The sequence below is a fragment of the Glycine soja genome, chromosome 12 (genome assembly GCF_004193775.1).
Source record: "Glycine soja cultivar W05 chromosome 12, ASM419377v2, whole genome shotgun sequence".
Classification (NCBI taxonomy): Eukaryota; Viridiplantae; Streptophyta; class Magnoliopsida; order Fabales; family Fabaceae; genus Glycine; species Glycine soja.
Window position 1 is genome coordinate 41,838,102 of NC_041013.1, and position 17,513 is coordinate 41,855,614.

Here is a 17,513-nt window from a genome sequence, read left to right on the forward strand (position 1 = left end):
GGAGTCTAAATATAAAATTGTGTTAAATATCAAGAAAAAAAATTGACCTAATCTTATTTGATTCAAATAAAATTATTTCAAATAAAAATAACCTGCGGCTCCATACCAAAAACTAAAACTACTATTAGAAGCGATTTATAAGATTTTCTTAAAAAAATTCCTTCTTTTGTGTGTGTTTGTTCATCTAAATTTTGCAATTGATGGAAGGATAGCTACACATTTACATGAGAGTTGAAAACAATAGAATTGGATATTTTGAGAGGTCTGTTTTTGTTTGGAGTTATGCAATTGCATCACAACAGTTTGATACTAATAACAATGGCCAATAATTTGAAGGTGATGGGCCATTCCCCTAATCGGGTGGCCTAAATTTTTTGGTCCCCCACCTTTCTTTTCTTGTGGAAGTGGGGAATGTTGCTTTGAACGATTAATATCATAGAGAAAACACTGTGTATTAAGAAAATAACTAAATTCAGATAATAAACATGAATGGAAAAACATGCTTATAACAAACATATGGAAGATTTTTCTGCACCATTTTGGGTATCTTAATTTTCGTTGTTCATGGTTGATCTGTTTCAATCCTTAAAAGGAAGAAAAGAGCTAGTTGGAAAAAGTGCAATTTTGATTTATGATATCATGATTGAATATTTATTTTGTTTTGTAAATTAACGATGCATTGCACAGTCACACAGAACCTCATACCAAATTAACGATGCATTGCAATTTTGATTTATGCATTGCACAGTCACACAGAACCCCATATTTGACTAATTTCAACTGTTGCATTTATTTACTATTTACTTTTTGAGGAAACATATCAGAAGGTTAAACATTAGTAGTAGTACTGTAGTTGCTTTAGACTTGTTTATTATTATTATTATTAGAATTTAATTATCGTGCGTATTTGTTGTTGTTTTGGAATTTGAAATATTATTAAGTAATAAAGTAAACGTGTTCATAATTAAAGTAGGTGTTTATAATCTTTGTGAAAGATCTTTAATAATATTTACGGACTAATCTTTGTGAAAGAATATTTTGTTTGAAAAAAAACAGAAATTATAGAGAAGCAAAAAAAGCACAAAAATAAATTTGATTAAAAGATAATACAAAAGACAAAAATAAATATATGTTTGGTTAAAATTATTTGTTTTTGTTATTTTTAGAAAAATTTAAAAAATAATTATCGTTGAGGAAAATATTCGTTTTTCTAAATAAACAATAAAGTATGACTTTTATTAATTTAGATAACAACAAATTTAAAATAAAAGGTAAACTATTAATACTTTTTTTTCTTCAAATAATTAAGATTCCCCTTTTATTTTTCTTGTTTTTCTTCTTAATAATAATCATCGAGTTCTCTCTATATTCAGCGAAAAAAATCAAGTTCTCTCTCCAAATTCAATTAATAATAAATGTCCAAAATTTATTTAACTAATCAATTCAATGAATTTGTCTGTAACGGAAAAATTAAGTGAATTTTCTTTTGATACAATTGATTAGTTGATTAAATGAAACATATTTTTTTACAGGATTTATTATCTTTTTATTCTGAAACTTTTTCATATCTATACTTTTTTTTTTATCTCTAATTAAAATTTTGGCCACAACGTTAACTATTGTGTAATAGCATCATTTACAACTTAATGATTAGTCACATATTTACACGGGTTTGACATAATGATTAAACATTTTTTTATAAAGTATGCTTTTATTTTCTAATAAATTAGTTTAATGTCATGATTTGAATAAATATTGAGCTAAAAACATAATATACCTAAGAAAATTATAAATGATTGGCTTGTCAAACTCTTTAATAGCATAATTGTTAAGCTACCAACTTTATTGTTAGGTGACCAAATGATCTATTTGGTTTCTTATCTTATTTTTTTGGGTTTATTTTGGTTTTTTATATTTTAAAAAGTTTATATTAGTCATTTATCTTTTTAAAATGGTTTTTTTATTAGTTTGAAAATAATACCATTAATAATATTTAGATATTAACGATTTTTTAGCCACAATAAAATGAAAATTTTCCAAATTGACAATCTCAAAAACCTAATCCTCTTTTTCCAAATTTTGAAACTCAAATCCCAATCAATCTAAACACTTCTTCCCTAATTCTCACTCATTCAATTCAATTCTCTTTTGTGATACAAGTTCAAATCGAGAACTCAGGCAACACGAAGAAGATAAAAGAGAGAGGATGATTTTGTATGTGAACATCTTGTTGTATGACATGGAGGTAACAACGTTCACAGTGACAATGCACAGGGTGGATGTGGTGATGTTTGAGAACAAAAAGTTTGAAACCATGGGTAAAGGTGGTGATATTTACAACGACAACATTTGCAATGATGATGTTTGTGACAACAGCGAGGCAGAGTGTGAAGATTGGAGGAAGTGAGTGTGAAGATTGGAGGAAGTGGAAGGAAGTGAAAATGTGTTAAGGGATCTAGAGGAAGGGTGCAACATTAGGATTGAGAAGTTAAGGCAAATGATGGATGTCATGGTTGTGGAAAAGCATGTTGGTTTGACTTTTGAAGGAGGAAGAAGAGAGAAACTAAGAAATATACATTTTGTAGCATTGTTTAGCCATTGATATTTTAATATTTCTAATAGAGTCAATTTTAAATGAACAAAAGGAAGAACCATTTCAAATATAAAAGATAAATGACTAAAATGAAATTTTTAAAAGATAAAAAATCAAATTGAACAAAGAAAAGAGACTAAATAGGTCTTCTAGCCTTGTTACATCATCAATTAGTTAACATTGTTATTTGACCAAAAAAATTAAATGTGATAATAGAGGAAATTGTTAACTCGTTGACAAGTGTACCAAATTTGTCACAAGTAGTAAGTACTCGGAAGTCCGAGTGTCGAATCCAGAGGGACTTCGTTTGTAAGCAATAGATAGATAATTTAAAATAAAGATAAGATAAAGATTTAAAAGAAATGACAAAAGATTTAAAGATAAAAATAGAAAATAGAAAAGATAAAATATTTAAAATAAGATATAATAAAGATAAAAGAAAATAAAAGATAAAAGATAAGATAAGAAGAATAAAAGATAAAAATAGAAGATAAAAATAAAATAAAATCAGAATTTGATAAGGTTGGAACCTGACCTGCCTTGTTTGCCTGAGAGAGTTTATGATTTTTCTTTGTCCCTGATTCCTCACGATGACAAACCTATTTTATTTATCTATCTTCCAAATTCTTTTGCAAAGACTCAATAAATAAAATGCAAAGTATGAATTCTAGATGTTTGCAAGAATGCATGGGTATAAAATTATCATTCTATTCCTAGCAATGATTTTATTATGAAATCCTTTCTTTTTTGTTCTATTAGAAGTTACCCTCTTTCGAGTGTCTAACCCCTAAAACCATGCATACCTTCTTTAAATTTTATTTAGTAGTTACCCTCTTTCGAGGGTCTAACCCCTAACAGAATATAAAGATGAATAATGCAAGATAAAAGCAAAAAAATAATAGAATAGAAAATACCTTTGCATTGATATATAGTGAGTACATCATACATCGCTTGGTTTTAGGTCTGTCAGGCCTTAACTAAGGGTTTAGCCACTCATGGCCATTGAGGGCTTTACAATGGATGGAAGGAGTATAAGAACTGATGGGATAAGAGGGGTGAAAGAAAGATCATTTGGCTTTTAGACCTGCCAGGCCCTAACTAAGGCCATTGCCATTGAGGGGCTTTACAATGGATGAAAGGAGTATAAGAACTGATGGGATAAGAGGGGTGAAAGTAAGGGAGTAAATGAAACCCTTACGAGAGAGGTTTTGAGGTTTTGTGATGTTCTGTTGCTTGACTTGACTCCCTCTTTATCGTTGTTGTGGTGGACTTGGGCCTTGATGCTAAAAATATTCCTTTTTGATATTTTTGATATCTTTTGGATTTGTTTTTCTTGTAATCATATTTTCTTGAGATTTCCTTAGATATTTTTTCGATATTTTTCTCCTTTAATCTCTCATTCCCATATCTGCAAGTCATAAATAAGAAAAATATCAAATCTTAATATTTAAGCCAAAGATAATTGCTAAATAAATATTTTTAAAGATATTTTAAAGATATTTTTACTATCAAAATAACTCATATTTAACAGTTATCAGAAATTTAGAAAAAAATTTATCAGTCAAGATTTAAATTAAAGTCAAAAATAAAAAATCTAAAAATAATTTGGAGACCAAAAAGATAATAAATCATTTTTTTATATAAAAGGTGTACTTATACAATTATACTTAATTATGTTAAAGGAAAAACATTGGTGGATACAAAACTTTAATAGAGATTAAAAAAGAAATATATATATATATATATATATATATATATATATATATATATATATATAATTTTTTTATAATATTATTTAATCACCCATTGTCACATAGAATATAGATTTTTTTTATAATAAATGCTTTTAGGATGATTTTAATTAATTAATAATGTAAAACCTTTATACTAGTAATACATCAAAATAAAATTTTATAACAAAAACTTACAATAACTTATGTATCGTAGTTAATTAGTCGAGTTAAATTCTTGGTATTTTCATATTATCATCTAATCATATATTATCATATTTTTTTAAACTATAAATTTTGTATATTAATTGTTTTAAAATTAGTAATTTCTAAATAATTAATAGGAATATTTTTTTTTTCGTAATAATGTAATTAACATTAATAAATACTTGAGTTTACTTACGGAATTTGATATTTGAGTATAATATCACTCATCCTATCTACTTGTTGGAATGATTTTTTATTTTTATTTTGAAATGAAAATAATTAAGGATTACTATCGAGAAACAATATGTAAACATATGGGTGAAGTGACGTATATTTAGGTGCTCCTATCATTCATTGTTCTTCCCATAAATGAAGTTGCTAACTTGGAAAGTGTAAAAAGCATAATGGGAACTGGGACAGCCACCCTCCTAATTTAATTCATCAATCATTTTAATCTTATAACTAATAATAATTAATTAGGCAAGATAAAAAGTGGTACCCCCAAACCAATGTTCTTTTGAGAAAGAGGTGAAAAGAAGGAAGAAGAAAAACTGTTTTTGACAGCGTTTGATACTGGACATAACGTGTAATAGTGGTTATATAAAAGGAGAAACGAGGTTAGTTTTTTTGTTGAACTGGTTGGAAGCAACAACCTTTGAAATTCCAACACAACCAACAAACAACCCGAAGAGAAGAAACACCTTTGAAAAAAAATTAATAAAAAACCTTTTAGAGAGAGAAACATAAGAGACGTGAACCAAGGCTCTTTTTTTTTCTTTTGCCCCATCTCGTTTTGCTTCTTCCTTCCTTCGTTATCCAATCACCAATTCCAAATCTCTCTCTACAGTTTTCTCTCTCTCTCTCTAGCTTTCGGTTTTCTCTCTCCTCAGATCTCTTTCCCGTTTCTCTGGCGGTTTTCGGAACACCCCTCTTTCTCAATCATCTATCTTCAATCATGTCTTACATTTTATAACCGTAAAGTTTCATTTTTTTTCTTTCAAAATTTGTGTAATTAGTTGAATCCTTTATTATTTCATTTGTTAATAGAGAATAATAAAAACAAAAATAATTGATCGTGGTTTGGAACAAAACCCAATTTTTTTTTTTTTATTTGGGGTGGTTGTGATTTCTGGTGGGTGTGATTGCAAATTTGAAGGTTGTTTTTTTGTGTGAGGTTGTGGGTTGGATGGTGGAAGAGGGTGAAGAAGTGGTGGTGGTGGATTGAAAAGGGAGGGAAGTTGGGGGGGTTATGATTGAAGGTGAATTTGAGGAATCGTTGATTATTTTTGTGTTGTGGGTTGGTGCTATTTTGGTGTGTTTGGTGATGGGGATGAGGAATGATGCACAGAAGCAACAGCTTCTTCATCAGGGTAATGGTGGTGCTGGTGCTGGTGGTGGCAGAACCAACGGCTTCATTCCAAGTTCTTTCCGTGCTCTCTCTAGCTACCTCAGAATTGTTTCCTCTGGTGCTTCCACTGTTGCACGTTCTGCTGCATCGGTTGCATCATCCATTGTGGAGAGGGATGATGACCCTGACCATGATCAGGTATGTGTCAGTTTTTTTAATTTATTGGTGATTCGGGAATAGTTGCTTGTTTGGTCATCATGGTGAACTTGTGGTTTGTATAGATTTAAATTTTGAAGGCGGCTGATTGCATTTATAGGGTGTTTATTTTTGGTTTAAGTATGATTATTTATAGGGTGTTTGTTTTTTGGTTTAAGCATAATTATTTAATTAATTCCTAAGTTTGTGATTGAGAGTTTGAGACAAAATCTTGATTATGTATCCTGTTGAACGGTTGTGGTTTCTTCTGATGATAGGTTTTAATTTTTACGCGTTGAATCTAGTATAGTTGCTGTTAGTTCATACTCAGTAATTTAGGCATTGTACAAAATTCTATACTTGAATTTGTTGCGTTCCTTGATATTTTGGGGAATTGCATAGAAATGCGGCTGATGTGGCTGCAATTGTAGCTGTGGACACCCCCCAGAAGCTTGATGATGCGGTCAAAATTGCAGTTGTCAAGCATTTTTTATAACCAAGAATTTATGTGTGATTTGGGGATAAGAATGCCATTGCTTAGCCATCTTAGCTTACTGAGTGAGTGTGTTTGCTAAGTTAGCGCCTTCCAGTTTGTGAAGTTTTTGAGCATGCTTGTCTTGTTTATTTAGCAAAGATGCTTTGTAGAATGGAATGTTTTGAAAAATGTTAACATTTAGATGCAGGCTATACTTTATATTCATAAGCACAGTTGTGTAACCCTCAGGTCAGTCGTAGTCATTAGGCATCCCTTCTCAAATTTGGTTTGAACCCCTGCTATAGTGGGTAAAGTTTGAGGCCAACCATGTTGGGTATATGCAGGCTGTATTTAAAAAAGTAGTTTAATACATTCTTGCAATTTCGATATGCTGGTGTCTGGACACTTTAATATCAGACAATTTGGTGGTTTGGGTTCTTTTTAGGTTTCTAGTTTATAATTCTGCTAGTCTCTTTCCCGCTTGTCTCTTGGGTAGTTTGGTGTTATGAAGGTTTTTAGTTGTCACTTAAGATTTTATTCATTTTGGCTAGAAATATGGAATATTTGGGTTTGAGGATCCTGTGTTTAAGGAATAATAACGACTCTTGTTGGATACGAGCAGAGGCATATCATGCGACATAATGCTGTTGATTAAAAATTGGTCAAAAAATTATTTTATAATTTTATTTTTGGTCTTCTGAGCTATTAGCATTTTATTGGTTGGAATGTTGAACTCCTAACATATTTTGTTGGATTGGTTACTTGAGTATAAAGTTTTATATGGCTTAAAATATTTTCTGGGTCACCAAATTGTACCTTATCATGGATATCCCTATTAATTTTCATTAACTTATTTTCTTTGAAGTGTACTCTATGCCTCTTTCTGTTTCTTGGTAGTTAAATTAACCATGTGTTTGTTAGGTAGTCAAAGAGGTATAGGAAGTCTGTTTTGGAAATAAATATTTTTCTTTACTTCAGTGGCACATTAATTGATGTGAAACTAAAAGTTGAATGTCACAATCATTTGGAATGCTGGAGTGCCTTTATATTTCTCTCTCTTGATAATGGAATTAATAGACTTCTGTATATGACAGCAATCCCCTTTTTTGAGGTGGATGTGCGAACTTATAAATTATAGGTTTCTGCAATCAAATTCACTGTGCTTATCAATTATTCCTTCAAAACAGGTTATTTGATGAATTTTCCTATCAAGGTGCATTATTTGTTGTAAGGGGACTGCTAAGTTGAAAAGTTTGAGCTTTCGTTTTAGTTTCTATTGAATTGATGTCCATTGGTTACATAGACATCAAGTTCTTAGCATAGCATTTTCTTCACAAAGCTAGGTTTGATTTGTTGTTTGGCATCTGAGATTTATTTTTTCTTTTCTTACTGATTAATTAATACTTTATTCTATTTAGATTTTAAAATTTTATTCAGAACTGATGATTCATTTCAATCTTAAATTTATATAGGTTATCTGGGCTGGGTTTGACAAGTTAGAGAGTGAGGGTGAAGTTATTCAACAAGTACTTCTTCTAGGTTATCGATCTGGATTCCAGGTTTGGCATGTCGATGAATCAAACAATGTTCGAGACCTGGTTTCCAGACATGATGGTCCTGTTTCGTTTATGCAAATGGTACCTAATCCAATTGCGTCTAAGAAATCAGAAGACAAGTATGCAAACAGTCGCCAGCTGTTGGTAGTTTGTACTGATGGGTTCTTTGCTGGAAGTAACAATGTTCAGGATGGGTCGACCACCCCTTACAATGGAAGCACTACAAACTCCCATGACCAAATAAATGGAAGCTATCTGCCAACTACCGTTCGGTTTTATTCTATGAAATCCCAATCTTACGTTCATGTACTGAAGTTTAGATCAGTTGTTTATTCTGTGAGGTGCAGTTCTCGGGTAGTTGCGGTTTCTCAGTCCACTCAGGTATACTTTTTAATGTTTACCAATCACGTTTAGTATGTGCTTTCTTTGAATTTTAACGGAGTCATTCCTTTGCAGATACACTGTTTTGATGCTACCACATTAGAAAGGGAATATACTTTACTTACCAATCCTATAGTAATGAGTTGCCCTGGTTCCGGAGGCATAGGTTATGGACCACTTGCTGTGGGACCAAGATGGCTTGCTTATAGTGGAAGTCCAGTTGCAATCTCCAATTCAGGACATGTGTGTCCACAACAGTTGACACCTTCTGGAAGCTTTCCTGGTTTTTCTTCTAATGGGAGCTTGATTGCACATTTTGCCAAAGAGTCCAGCAAGCATCTTGCTTCTGGGATTGTGACCCTTGGAGACATGGGGTATAAGAAACTTTCCAGATATTGCTCTGATAGCAATGGTTCATTACAATCTGTAAATTCTGTCTCTAAGGGCAATGGAACTATTAATGGCCATTCAACTGATGCAGATAACATTGGAATGGTGAAATGCTGTTCTTGATTTTATGCTAACTTATACAATATTTCATATTGCACTTGAATATTTTATTTTGTGGCTCAATTAGATATGATAAATTAGTGTATCTTAGGTTGTACTTGGTTGGTTGAGATGGTATTTAGTATTATATTGTTAATTAAATTGTATCCACTTTCTGCATTCTACGTTCAAATATTGTTTCTATTAGAGTCATGTCTTTCTAAACATAAGTTTTTTGCAATTACTTGCGACTCTTACGTTTTGTTTTATCTCAGGTTATGTTTCATTATTGTTGCCGCCATTGTTGCATTTCTTTGTGTTTACATAAGATAACTTTGGTTTTGCTCTCTTTCAGGTTATTGTTAAAGATATTGTCTCAAAAAATGTTATTGCGCAATTCTGGGCCCACAAGAGTCCTATTTCAGCATTGTGCTTTGATCCTAGTGGCACCATTTTAGTGACAGCTTCCATTCAAGGTCATAATATAAATGTTTTCAAGATAATGCCTGCAAGTGAGAATTTGCCAGCATCTGTTACTGGTCCTTCTTATGTTCATTTGTATAGGTTGCAACGCGGCTTTACAAATGCGGTAAGTGCATATTCATTACCACTTGTTCTTTGGTTTAATTCATAATCATTGTCTTTTTTCACAATATATATCTACAAGCAACATGGACCCATCAATCTGTATTGGACTTTTCAGGTTATACAAGATATCAGTTTCAGTGATGACAGCAAGTGGATTATGATTAGTTCTTCAAGGGGAACTAGCCATCTATTTGCCATAAATCCTCAAGGAGGACATGTAAATATCCAGTCCTTTGATGATAGTTTTACGGCAAAAAATAGTGGATTAGGCACTACAACTAATCATGCAGTTCGTCGGTCTCATAGTTCGGCCATGCAAATGCCTAAACAGCAGAGCCTGTTTGTTACTGGCCCTCCAATCACACTTTCTGTCGTAACCAGAATTAGGAACGGAGCTAATGGCTGGAGAGGCACTGTAAGCGGTGCTGCTGCAGCTGCAACTGGTAGGAAAAATGCCCTTTCTGGGGCCATTGCTTCATCTTTCCGTAACTATAAAGGCAATGAAGGGAACTTTCCTAAGGCAAAGTATCAGCTGTTGGTCTTTTCACCCTCTGGTTCCATGGTACAATATGCTTTGAGGACAATAACTGGTCAAGATTCAGCTGTTGTTTCTGGATTGTCCCCTGCTTATGAATCCATTCCACAGGCTGATACAAGATTAGTAGTTGAGGCCATCCATAAATGGAATATATGTCAGAGTCATAGTCGGAGAGAGCGAGAAGATAATGTAGACATATATGGTGAGAATGGAATTTCAGACGTCAATAAAATATATCCAGAGGAAGTGGGGGAGGAGAAAAACACTAGCCCGAAAATCAAGAATGGAGTTATGAAAGTGAATCTCTGTCTTGAGGAGGAGCATCTTTTGTATATTTCAGAAGCTGAACTGCAAATGCATGAAGCTCAGACTTCATTGTGGGCAAAGCCAGAGGTATATTATTATTATTAATTTAAAGTCAGAAAACTAAGCTTTTAGTCTCTTATGTTATACCCTATAGTTGGATATTTACATGTGCAATTGTTTTGCCAACCAGATATATTTTCATTCAATGTTGCAAGAATCTACCATAATGGATGAAGAAGCAGCTGCTTCAGGAGGTGAATTTGAGATTGAAAGTATGCCAACTTGCATGATTGAAGCTAGATCGAAAGACTTGGTTCCGATTTTCGACCATATTCAGACTCCAAAAGTACCACAAACAAGGTCTAATGACAACTTAATTCAATTTTAGAGTATGTAGTTTTTAATACTTGACATTTGACATAAATTTCCTTAGGCTTTTTTTCCTGCTTTAATACATTCTTGAATTGTCCCCTCATTTTCTTTGAGGTAGCTTGCTTAATTATGACATTCAAAAGTTATGATTGTGTTACAGGACTCCTGCTATGGATAGCAAGACAAATGAACAGCTGTTGCATCGCAGTTCTAGGCTGGCCGGAAATGGCAGGATTTCACCCAGGACTATTTTGGAATCTCCTGAGAGTGTGACTAAGGCTGGTGATGCTGTTTCTGAATTTAGAAGTGGAATTGAAGGAACTGAGTGGGATAATCATTTGGTGGCATCTGAAACTTTGAACTTTGTAAATAACAATGACACCTTTAGACCAAATACTCAGCATGAGATTGTAAATAATAGAATGGAGCACTTAAACACCGGGGCTCATCTCATGTATGTAAATAGTGACAGAAAGCCTGAAAATGAAGAATCATTTTGAAGAAAATGGAGATGAATTTGATTGGAGGTAATTTGTTTGCATCTGATTTACTAATTGTTTTAAGTTTCTTGGTATATTTTTTTTCAACACAATTAATCATTTGTAATTCTTGTATTAGCATATAATGCTTCTAGGGGCAACTTAAAAAAAAAACTAGGATACATTAAAATAATAAAGAAAAAGACAACAAAGTTCTTATTGATGTTATCACTGGTATTTATATTAGTTGTGTATAGGCATAGGCATTGTGCTTGTACAAGAATTGTTCATCATATATGTGGAACTGTTGGATATATTTATTTATTAATATTGATTAATTTATATACATTTGTCATTGGTCTATAGTTAATTGTAATTGTATTTGCCCTTCTCCTTTCCACCTTTAAATTCAGGCATGGAAATATTGTTTCATTTGGCACTGGAGGCTTAATTAACACTGTTAATTTAATATGGTTGGAGAGGTAGAGAAAGCTTGAGGAGTATAGCTTTACTACTGCAAAATTGTGGATACTACGATGGGTTTCTTTGTCTGTTGACATTGTAAATAAGAGACAGATGTATATCTATAATTAGTTTTTAATGTGTAAGTAATAGAATCACTTTGTATCTTCCTCCCTTTTTTATTCTATTAATTAAATTGATTTCCCAATCATCCTGCATTATCATTATTATTATTGTAGGAAGACAAAAGTATATAATAAAAGATTATAGGCACTAAATCCTTGTAATTTGTAAACTCAATCTTTCATTAAACTAGTTATTTTGTCTTTTTGGTAAAGAATTTGATGTTAAATATTTAAAGTTTAAATATTCAACTACACCCGTGCTTTACTTTTACAATAAAATGAAGGCAAATATTTAAAGTTTTTTTAAGAGTAAATTACAATTGCATCCTTAAGATTAGTGCTTATTACACTCAATTTCATTCTTTTTTTTTATCATACACAAGATTCTCTTGTTTTTTTATTATCCATTACATCGTGACCCCCTGAGCTAGTAACAATATCAAAGATAATGAGAAAAGGAGAAAGAAGTGAGGATCTTGTGGCATTGTGATCACGTTCTTGACCTCGATGAAGGTGGTATTGTCGTACTCGATGAAACAACGGTCAAGTTGCAATGTGCCAGCCACAGGAGGTAAAGCAAAGGTTGTCGAGCTGGGTGATTGTATGTGACATGTAGTGAGAGCACTGGTCAGTTGTGAGGTCGCTGCAACACCGGAAGAGGCCTTAGATGGCATCAGAGGAGGCGCGGACAATGAAGTTGTTGTGATCGACAAAAGTGATGAAGTTGATGAGGGAGATGAAGAGTGAGTTGATGGTCTTTTTGTAGGCGAAATCTGGCTTGAACTTGGGTTGAGAACAAACTTGTAGAGAGTGATAGGGGTTCTTAGGGTACAACAACAACAACAACAACGCCTTATCCCACTAGGTGGGGTCGGCTACATGGATCAACTTCCGCCATAATGTTCTATCAAGTTCCATACTTCTATCCAAACCATTAATTTCGAGATCCTTTTTGATAACCTCTCTTATAGTCTTTTTGGGTCTTCCTCTGCCTCGAATTGTTTGTCTTCTCTCCATCTGGTCTACTCTCCTCACTACAGAGTCTACCGGTCTTCTTTCTACATGCCCAAACCACCTAAGTCTATTTTTCACCATCTTCTCTACAATAGGCGCTACTCCAACCCTCTCTCTAATAGCTTCGTTTCTAATTTTATCCTGTCGAGTCTTACCACACATCCACCGCAACATCCTCATCTCCGCTACACCTACTTTATTCTCATGTTGGCTCTTGACCGCCCAACATTCTGTTCCGTACAAAATCGCCGGTCTTACCACAGTCCGATAAAACTTTCCCTTTAGCTTGATCGGTACCTTTGCATCACATAACACCCCCGATGCTTTTCTCCATTTCATCCATCCTGCTTGAATGCGATGATTCACATCCCCTTCAATTTATAGGGGTTCTTAGGGTATTTTATAAAAAATTAATACCATTGGTAACAATGATTGTTCAAAGAAGACAAACGAAATACGATTTTAAGAAGGGGGTATAAGTGTAATAAGCACTAACCTCAAGAGGTGTGAGTGTAATTTTTTTTCTCTTGTGTTTTCTCTTGTGTCTTTGTTTCGATGACTAATTAAACCCCTCAAATTTAATAATTTAATAGTATCTACCAATCGGAAAATAAATTAGGTTAGATATACAAGATGGTTTATAGATATTATTGTATATTTTTATTTTTATTTTCTGAATGAGTTATTATATATTATTTTAACACAACAAGTTGATTTTTCAAAAAATAAATTAGTAAGAAGTGTTTTCAAAAAGTCATTCATTTATCATGTAAAATCAATCACATATTTTAATGTATACTATATAGCTAAGATTAATTTACCACACATTCTAAGTTATGTTCATGGTTTAAAATAAAAATTATTATAATTAATTCTAGCATATTTTAAAATAAAGAGGAACTAAATCAATTTTTTAATTCTAAAGTTACAACTTGCAACCCTTATTTTTGTGATGTACTATGTTGTTTCCAATGAATCTATAATTTGGTGGTTCTTAATATTATTTTGTTTGGTCACACTGTAATTAATTCTTTGTTCTGTCGGCTGTAACACACTTTTCAATATAAGATTAATTATGATTGATGTTAACTTAAGAGAATTGCTATTTGGTACGAAACCTTCATTCCACAAATTGCATGAATTCATTTTTTAACCAATAGCATTATGTAGTTAAGATTTGACGGGATACACCATAATTTAATTTTCAAAATATAACTGTATCGTACAGGCCATAAGTTTGATGCATACTCAATAGATCATAACGCTCGGTACCTAATTGGATAGATATTGGATTTGGTTTTTCTATCATCTCTTCTCATGTTGTCCTTTTGTTACCCTATCAAAATAACACTCATAATAATTGTGTTGATATTTAATGGTGACATTTAATTATAAAAATTATATAATTTTAAAGAGATAACAAAAAACAACATGAGAAAGAATAATAAAGAAACTAAATCCAATAGATGTTGCATGCATGTGTCCCATAGTTGAACACCTCTAGGCACAATCTACATGATGAAAGTACACGTCAAACTAGTAAAGAATAATTAATGAGACGAAAAACCCAAAAGAAAGATACATTTCTATTTATTCTCAAAAACATGAATATCTCATATTTAACTTACTTATCATTAGAGTTCTATTTACAAATATTCCCACCCCACTAGACGAAGGTGAAGATTTAACTACTCAGCTAGTGAACTTGGTAAAAAAATAACCAATATACATCATTCATATGTCTTTTACGAACGAAAATATTTTCATACTAATTATCATTTCCCTTAATAAATTTAAATAAATATTTCAATTACATTTAGTTAACCATTTAAAGTTAATTTATTTAACTTCAAAAATAAAGTAGAAGTTTTGCTTGATAACAATTATTACGTAGTACAACTATTTCAGAGGGGATTTTTTTTCTTTCCAAAAACTCTTTAAGAAAATTGATAAAATCGTCCCTGCTTGAAACTCTAGACTTGGTATTTCTTCCAATGCAAGTCATTCTTCTAGGATCTCCCAAAGTAGTCGTTGGTAATGGTTCCCTGGAACCTTTCTTTCATGGTACTACAAGATAACTTGCGCTTAATACAATGGTTTTAATATTTTCTTCTTCTTAAATTGTTGGAGTGTGAAGAAATTTAAAAAGTGATTCCAAATTTCTTAGTTCAAGTTGCAGTAATAACTTCTTGATATGTTAGAAGCAACGAAAGAATCACCACGGGAAACCAAATTGAAAAACCTTGTCTTAAAATGAACCTACATGGAATTCTTGTACCATTCTTTTACTAGTGTTTGCTGTTTTTCTTTGTGTTTTCTGCTAAGGCCATTTCCAGCTTCACATCATGTTGAGGAACTGACGTTTCAATTTCAATCTCCAAAATGTTATCTAGCTTCAGTAGTTTCTGCTAGTTTTTTTTTTTAAATATAGATTCAGTTATTTAGGTATTTTTAGTGTTATTTTCCAATCAGAATTATAGTTTCATCTTGATAACTTATACTAACATTTAATGAAAGGTTTTATTGCACGCAATACCGAGATAAAACTGGAATTCTAATTTATTCAACATCAATTCTCTAAGATGGAATATTCAAATGAATTATCCTTCAACACACGCCAACCAAATTTCAATGGTTACAATGACTTTGACACTTAGTTAGTATATGTAGGATATGGATGAAAAAGGATAGAGGAATTCCTTAGATCCTTTAGTCTACTTAATACTATATTTTGATTTTTTATCCAAGCAACAAATCCACCAAAGTTTTTCTTTTACTTTTTTAACAATATTTTATGCTTTCGTATAATACCACATCACATTTTTTCCAATCAAATTTTTATTCCAACCAAGAAATTAAACTCTAAAGTTTCTCAAACGGTTCCTTTCTCACATTTTTTTAAGGCCATCTTCCTTCTTTATTTTTTTGATATTAATTTGCCATGGTGTAGCCCACTTTGCAGGAAGAGCAACCGGTGTTGCCGAAAACAACTTTCAATTGAAACAGGTCCCAATATAATGCTCTCCAACGGGTTACAATTCCACTTTGATATGCTATTATTATACACCTCAGAAGTAGTGTTTGCTCATGTGGTATGGAAAATATCTTTTTGGATAAATTCTAACATAATTGTTATCTCTAGTATAATAGAGGAGGGATTAAGTTATTATGAGAATAACTTTAACAGAGTTTTCCTCTATCCTCACATTTAATTTTCTTCTAATTTAATGTTTTTAATAATTAATTCATTTTTAACAATAAGATTAAAAGAAAATGAAATATAAGAATTGATAGTAACTCTTAAGAATAACTTAATCCCTCATCAATATAATTTGGCCATGATTCCCATGCTTTACGACTACATTAAGGTCGATCTATTCGGTCTTACAAAGTTCTTGATGGTGTGTTTTTAGGTCCAGATGGATTTAGATCATTCAATAATTGGGCCAAATTTTCTAAGGATGAGTCCAGAACATAATTAAAAAAACAGTACAACAAATCCTAAATAACTGCATTTAAAATTTATTTTCTTCAATCAATTTCTACTAGCTCTCTAATCAAGCAAATAGCCAAGAGAGTCTAACTCTAAACTCCCTAACACTATCTTCTACTCATATATATATATATATCATCGTTGTTGAGTGTAACATTATACAGGGCCAAGCCCAAAGGTTAATACCCCACTTATTCAGTGAAGGAATTTGTATAAGATGCCCACTTATGTTGTGTAATGAAGTCTTATTACCTGTTTAGGTAAACAATAATAATAGGGCCCAAAAATGCTTCGAAAGTATTGCTTGTTCTACCAAGAGCCATACCTGCAGTGGTTGAGAAAACAGTAATATAAGGACTTTGCACTTAGGGTTACGTGCAAATAAAGTATTTGAAATCACAACCAAGTGTGCTTCTGGAATTTGTGATTCACATGGTCAACCAGGTTTAAGAACTTCTCTGTTTTGGAGTACAAAATTAGCCACAAAATGGTCAGTTTTTGGCTGCTGCAACTGTCAACAAGAGTGTCTTTAAAGGTTAAGAGGATAGATATTGAATCTTAGAATGCAAGACCATGGTCTTGTTACTTTATTTATTATACAAAAGAAAAACATTTTAATTGTGTTTTATGTGATTCAAGATTAATTTATTGATTGATCAATTAGACAGTTAGCTTAATCGATTTTGATCTACACACATTTATACCCTTGTGTAACTAAATACTATCATACATCATTTGTTGAATGTTACATTACTTAATTTCGCTTTCTAAAACAAGTTAAACATACATATCTATCAAATGGGAGATATAAAATTAACTTCATAGTCAGAAAAAAAGACTTAAAGATTAAAGGAGAATGGAAAATGAGAGGTCACGAGTCCCAATTTCTCCTATTTATAATTTTAATAAATTAACATTTATCGATAAAAATAAAATTTACAATTATAATGAAGACACATGAGAGGGAGGAGTCAATAATAAATATAGAGATATTATCATTATATATTATATTTTTATTTTCTGGATGTAATTTTTTAATATTAGAGGCAATCCATACTTATCAGTTATTGCCATTTATCTGTTAATACATCAACTTCGAAGTTGATAAGGTGATTAATCGGCATTTAATTTCACGTACAATGATACATGATAAGGTTTGTTA

At 31.9% G+C, this 17,513-nt stretch overlaps 1 protein-coding gene across 2 annotated transcripts; it reads left to right on the forward strand.

The window, feature by feature from the left end:
- The first annotated feature begins 5,169 nt into the window (after positions 1-5,169).
- Positions 5,170-11,930, forward strand: LOC114379875 (autophagy-related protein 18f-like). Of its 2 annotated transcripts, XM_028338667.1 has the most exons (8): positions 5,171-6,076; positions 8,021-8,485; positions 8,561-8,980; positions 9,330-9,563; positions 9,678-10,493; positions 10,597-10,766; positions 10,939-11,305; positions 11,671-11,930. In XM_028338667.1, exons 1-7 carry the CDS (start codon positions 5,780-5,782, stop codon positions 11,276-11,278), a joined length of 2,742 nt encoding a protein of 913 aa, XP_028194468.1. In that variant the 5' UTR covers positions 5,171-5,779; the 3' UTR covers positions 11,279-11,305; positions 11,671-11,930. The 2 variants fall into 2 exon arrangements, with proteins under 2 accessions (XP_028194469.1, XP_028194468.1); XM_028338668.1 differs by lacking the exon at positions 11,671-11,930 and having other exon boundaries at positions 5,170-6,076; positions 10,597-10,795; positions 10,939-11,071.
- The last annotated feature ends 5,583 nt before the right edge of the window (positions 11,931-17,513 follow it).

What these genes read in the sequence shown, in the direction of transcription:
- LOC114379875 (XM_028338667.1), top strand. Translation starts at nt 5,780, where the DNA reads ATGATTGAAGGTGAATTTGAGGAATCGTTGATTATTTTTGTGTTGTGG. An exon ending in ATGACCCTGACCATGATCAG is followed by an intron (nt 6,077 to 8,020) that starts GTATGTGTCAGT and finishes AAATTTATATAG; the next exon opens with GTTATCTGGGCTGGGTTTGA. An exon ending in CCAAAAGTACCACAAACAAG is followed by an intron (nt 10,767 to 10,938) that starts GTCTAATGACAA and finishes ATTGTGTTACAG; the next exon opens with GACTCCTGCTATGGATAGCA.